At 45.9% G+C, this 5209-nt stretch overlaps 1 protein-coding gene across 2 annotated transcripts; it reads left to right on the top strand.

Moving 5' to 3' along the window:
- Positions 1-198: 198 nt before the first annotated feature.
- On the top strand, positions 199-4795 carry LOC119277124 (diacylglycerol kinase 1-like). Of its 2 annotated transcripts, none has more exons than XM_037558362.1 (8): positions 199-324; positions 1506-2811; positions 3049-3415; positions 3508-3584; positions 3769-3888; positions 3964-4128; positions 4208-4345; positions 4431-4795. In XM_037558362.1, exons 2-8 carry the CDS (start codon positions 1663-1665, stop codon positions 4578-4580), a joined length of 2166 nt encoding a protein of 721 aa, XP_037414259.1. In that variant the 5' UTR covers positions 199-324; positions 1506-1662; the 3' UTR covers positions 4581-4795. The 2 variants fall into 2 exon arrangements, with proteins under 2 accessions (XP_037414259.1, XP_037414252.1); XM_037558355.1 differs by having other exon boundaries at positions 199-355.
- Positions 4796-5209: the final 414 nt, after the last annotated feature.

Here is a 5209-nt window from a genome sequence, read left to right as displayed (position 1 = left end):
GAAGCTGAGTACAAGGCTGTGGCTAATGCTACTGCAGAGATTATTTGGGTCACAGCCTTGTACTCAGCTTCAGTACTGCTACGTGACACAGTAGCCTGTTTTCGAGCACTCCAGGCGATCAAATTAGGGTCAAAGAATACTGCATAACCCCCGTGGATTCCTTGCTGGTCTCCTCAAGTTGGCGGAGAGAAGAAAAGAAGGAAACACGCCAGATTTCAGAGAGAGAGAGAGAGAGAAGGAAACACGCCATGGAGTCCGGAGCGGAGACGTCGTGAAGTATTGAGTTTCGTACGTCGGCGGCGGCGGCGGCGGCTCGAGGGCAAGGTGGGTCGGAGCTTCTCGCCTGATTCATGGCGTAAGTTGATATGGGCTTTGGTATCGATTCCCTTTTCTCTTTCAAGTTCTTGTGGAAATCTCGTGCAGAATTGGCATCCTAACTTTATTTCGGCGGACCTATTTTATCAGAGTTTAGGCTTTCCCCCGCTCCCTCTAATCACAAGTTCGAACCCACCCGATTTCCTTTCTTCCCTTCAGACTCCAGTTCATGCAAAAATAAGAACAGAGCTTTCCTGTACCCAAGACCAAACACGAGCGTTTGGAGTTATCCTGTTCAGAAAAATAAGCTGAACATTTTTCCATTTTTGTGTAGGGCATGCTTGATCGTATTACTCTTAATTTAGCACAGTTCTTTGTTTATTGGAAAAGTATCAGTTAATCAGTAAGTCGATTCAGTTAGCTGAAAATGACACTAAAGGTCTCAACAAGTGTTACTTGCTGCCCAAAATCAGCGGTTTCCAATTTTCTCCTCAATTTCTGCAAAGAAAAGAAAGACGTTAGTTATTTAGATAAATATAAAAACGTTGTACTAACAATTAGTTAAAGAGTGGAACTAGGAAATAATCATGTTACACTGATACAAGGTGATTTGGTCATTTTTTGGAACTTTTAGTTTCAATCTGTACTCCACACTCGGCACTTCCAATACTGATTAAACATAGAATAACAGTTAGCACGAAACACGTTACACCAAAATAACCAACTTGTGTTTTCCACAATTTTGGTAAGTTTCATGTTATTTCTAAGAATGTTTTCGTGATCCCTTGACATAGACATGTCTTGCGATGTGCTTCACTTGCAATTGACGTGCATTTGTAAATATCGTAATGTCCGTGGTTAAATTGTTCTCTTAGTCTTACTTTTTTCGAAAAGGAGGTTATCCCCCGGCCTCTGCATCAGAATGATGCATGCGGCCATGTCTTACTCTAAAGCATTCTTTTAGTATACCATCTATGAGCTTATTGAGATATTTTGCAAGGAAGAGGTTTGCATTCATAAATTTGTATTCTGCCCACCAGCATATTTCGTAGTGTGGCTAATAACCTGTGAGTCTACACATACTTTGCTTTCATGATATTTGTACATGTTAATGGTTCTAAAATACAAGCATCGACCGGTTCTAGCATTATCTTTCTGCCGTGTGTTGATTAATTCTGCTCTTATTGCAGATCATACTTTGGGAGTTTATTAAGTATTTGCAAGGTTAAATGATTGACCATTTCGCTCAAATCAAGGATGTTGCCATTGTTAAAAGGATGTAGTTTCTTGTCATGATGTCTATCCTCGGCTCAAGATTCTAACTCAGTTGGGTCATCAACGTCAAGGATGGACTGGTTGAAGGATCAATTAAACATGTTTATGTTCAGTTTATACAGTGAATCTCCTAAACCATCAGAATTCTGGATCCCCATTGCTGCATACCTCACTGTTGGTATACTCAGTCTTTTGATGTTTTTGTACCTCTTCTCGTTGTGGAGGCGAAAGATCAGTGTAAGCTGGATGAAAGTGATCGCCCGGTCAAAAAGGAGAAACTTCGAGAGAAATCAAAAGGTCCCTACTGCTGAACATATATGGTCTGCAGAATCTCTACTTCGTGCGAAAGGACTGAGGTGCTGTGTGTGCCTAGAATCTATTACACCTGCTCAGCCCCTTGGGACAGTGATAACATCAGAGAACATGGTTCACCGCTGTGATGTTTGTGGTGCCGCTGCGCACACGATCTGCTCTTCATACTCTCAGAGGGACTGCAAATGTGTCTCGTTGCTGGGTTGGAAGCATGTAGTCCACCAATGGACCGTGCTGTGGACCGATATAGCTGACCAGCCTGAAGAAGCTCAGTATTGTAGCTACTGTGAGGAGCCATGCAATGGGTCTTTTCTTGGAGGTCCAATATACTGCTGCATGTGGTGCCAACGGCTGGTGCACGTTGATTGCCACTCAAGCATGTCTACCGAGACAGGCGATGTTTGCGACCTCGGTCCATTCAGACGCCTAATTCTTTCCCCACTTCACGTTGGGGCCAAGAACAAGCCTGGTGGGATTTTAAGTTCTATAACTCAAGGTGCAAATGAGCTTGCGTCCACCGTGCGGGGACATCTTAGGAACCGAGGTAAAAGGCAGAAATATGATAAAAGATTGTCTTCTGACTCTATGGCTGGTGAGAGCAACGATGATTCATCAAGCGATACCGCACCATATTCTAACCAGAGGGCCAAGGAATTAAAAACAAATGTTGGCAGTGTTCAGAGGCATGCTGAGAATGAACATGATAGTAGCGAGAGCGATTGTAAAGAGGTCGTATCAGAACCGAGAAGACTCCATAATGATGACACAGGAGGAGCCAAACTCAAGTATGTGTTGACTGACCTGCCTGCTGATGCCAGACCTCTTCTAGTATTTATCAACAAGAGAAGTGGAGCTCAGCGTGGAGATTCTCTCAAGCACCGGCTACATTTCCTTTTGAACCCGGTGCAGGTCATGACACTTCTCACACTAGATCTGTACTTATGGCATAGTTATTTATTAGTGAACATTGTCATCGATCTGCTGTTTTCCTTTATTTACCAGTTCTGAATTTATGCTTACCAATTGAAAGGTCACTCCATTGTGGACTTTGCCATATATTAATCACACAACCCACCTTAGAACTTTTGCTCAGATCGTTGCCATTTCCTTTGTGACTAATGTGATGTATTTATTTATTTTATTTAGGTGTTTGAGTTGAGTTCATCACAAGGGCCAGAGGCAGGATTATTGTTGTTCCGAAAGGTACCACATTTCAGAATACTTGTGTGTGGTGGCGACGGTACTGTTGGTTGGGTTCTCGATGCAATAGATAGACAAAATTATGCATCACCTCCGCCTGTTGCAATTCTTCCAGCTGGCACTGGCAATGATCTTTCAAGGGTTTTATCATGGGGAGGCGGTCTCGGTTCTGTTGAGAAGCAAGGTGGCCTCTGCACAGTTCTGCATGACATAGAGCATGCGGCAGTCACCATTCTAGACAGATGGAAGGTAACAGTAGAAGATAAGCAAGCACAGAACGTGCTTTTGGTGAAGTACATGAATAATTATCTAGGTAGGTGTGGATATTTACTCGCTCTTTTTTGCGTGGATATTTACTTTTATCTGTGCAGTTGATCCAAGGAACTTATTTTTCCATGTTGACAGGTATTGGTTGCGATGCAAAGGTTGCACTTGACATTCATAATCTCCGCGAGGAAAATCCAGACAAGTTCTACAGTCAGGTAGTTTCTCTACCACAAATAGCAGTCTCATACATGAAAAACGCTTTACATTGTCCTCTTTCGGTGTCTAAACATATTGCTGTACTATTATCTTAACAAAACCAAACAGTGTGCCTTGAGCTCTTCTCATTTTACAAGGTCGTTTTCGTTACGCATGTAGTAACATTTCTCTTGTGTGTTTCAGTTCCTAAACAAGGTGCTGTATGCAAGGGAAGGCGCAAAGAGTATCATCGATAGGACATTCGCAGACCTACCTTGGCAAGTTAGGCTAGAGGTTGACGGAGCTGAGATCGATATACCAGAGGTTTAACAAGACGAATCTTGCGACTATTATACTCACCACCACTATCTATCATGCTAATGCATGTGGATGTTTCAGGATTCAGAAGGCGTCCTCATTGCAAACATCCCAAGCTATATGGGAGGGGTTGACTTGTGGCAGAACGAGGAGGAGAATCTCGACAACTTTGACCCACAGTCGATCCATGACAAGATGCTTGAAGTAGTTAGCATCAGTGGAACCTGGCACCTGGGGACACTTCAGGTAAGCGAGCAGTAACATTTTCGACGAATAAACAAAACGCTGGAGGATGGATAAACAACAACAGAGTTGGTTTTATCAGGTCGGTCTTTCTCGTGCGTGGAGGATCGCTCAGGGCCAATCGATCAAGCTACGGTTCTCTGCCCCTTTCCCGGTTCAGGTGGACGGGGAACCTTGGGTCCAGCACTCGTGCACGCTGAAGATATCCCATCATGGACAGGTCCGGAAACTGCCAGAGTGCGACTATGATGATTTGGAAACTGCTCTGCTTCTTCTAACTCTGCCTCTGTGCTCGTGTCGTTCAGGCTTTCATGCTAAAGCGAGCAATCGAGTCGTCGCTTGGCCATGCCACCGCGATCGTCACGGACGTGCTTGAACATGCCGAGACGAGTCAAGTGATCACGACGTCGCAGAAGAGAGCCCTCCTGCAAGAAATGGCCCTAAGGCTCGCGTAAATCCTCACCGCGAGGCGAACGCCGCGGAGCATTGCTTTGCTGTGGTTGAACCGCAACGGCAGGAGCACCTTGTCCTCGACGGTGACATGCAGGAAGGCTGTGCAAAGGGATATGTACAGTGTGATTGTTGTGTTGTGTGTACATGATGTAGGTCTTTGTGCAGTCACGGAATGCCTCTCGGTGTTGAAGCGTGCAAAAAAGATGTTGTTCTTGTCTGATATATATATTGCCCACGTTGAAACAATTACGAGGCACCGAGGAGGCCGGCCTCCCAGAGGCTACTCGCACCGCCGCCGTCGGACTCCTCCCAGCCAAACGCTGCACGACCCACAGCCATAGCGGGTCACCGGCGAGAGGCGGCCACCTCCTCTCTGCTGCGAAGCCGCAGCCCACTCGGGCCCAGATTGGGTCTGTCAGACCATTGTGCCTGCCGCGCGCCTCGGCGCTGCATTGCGCGTCAACCACAGACCATGGACACAACCACGGCCGGCGAAAGATACGAGCCGCACATCCCGCGCGAAAGCAAGTCACCACCGCATACACTACACAGAGCGCGGCCGCACGAGAATAGGCCAGCATGAACCCAGACGAGGCCCCTGGATAGCCTCCACCGCCTAAGACAGGCCCGC

The sequence above is a fragment of the Triticum dicoccoides genome, chromosome 1A (genome assembly GCF_002162155.2).
Source record: "Triticum dicoccoides isolate Atlit2015 ecotype Zavitan chromosome 1A, WEW_v2.0, whole genome shotgun sequence".
NCBI classification, from domain to species: Eukaryota; Viridiplantae; Streptophyta; class Magnoliopsida; order Poales; family Poaceae; genus Triticum; species Triticum dicoccoides.
This window is presented reverse-complemented; position numbering and strand designations above follow the sequence as displayed.

What these genes read in the sequence shown, in the direction of transcription:
- LOC119277124 (XM_037558362.1), top strand. Translation starts at nt 1,663, where the DNA reads ATGGACTGGTTGAAGGATCAATTAAACATGTTTATGTTCAGTTTATAC. An exon ending in CAGACAAGTTCTACAGTCAG is followed by an intron (nt 3,585 to 3,768) that starts GTAGTTTCTCTA and finishes TGTGTGTTTCAG; the next exon opens with TTCCTAAACAAGGTGCTGTA. An exon ending in AGATATCCCATCATGGACAG is followed by an intron (nt 4,346 to 4,430) that starts GTCCGGAAACTG and finishes CGTGTCGTTCAG; the next exon opens with GCTTTCATGCTAAAGCGAGC.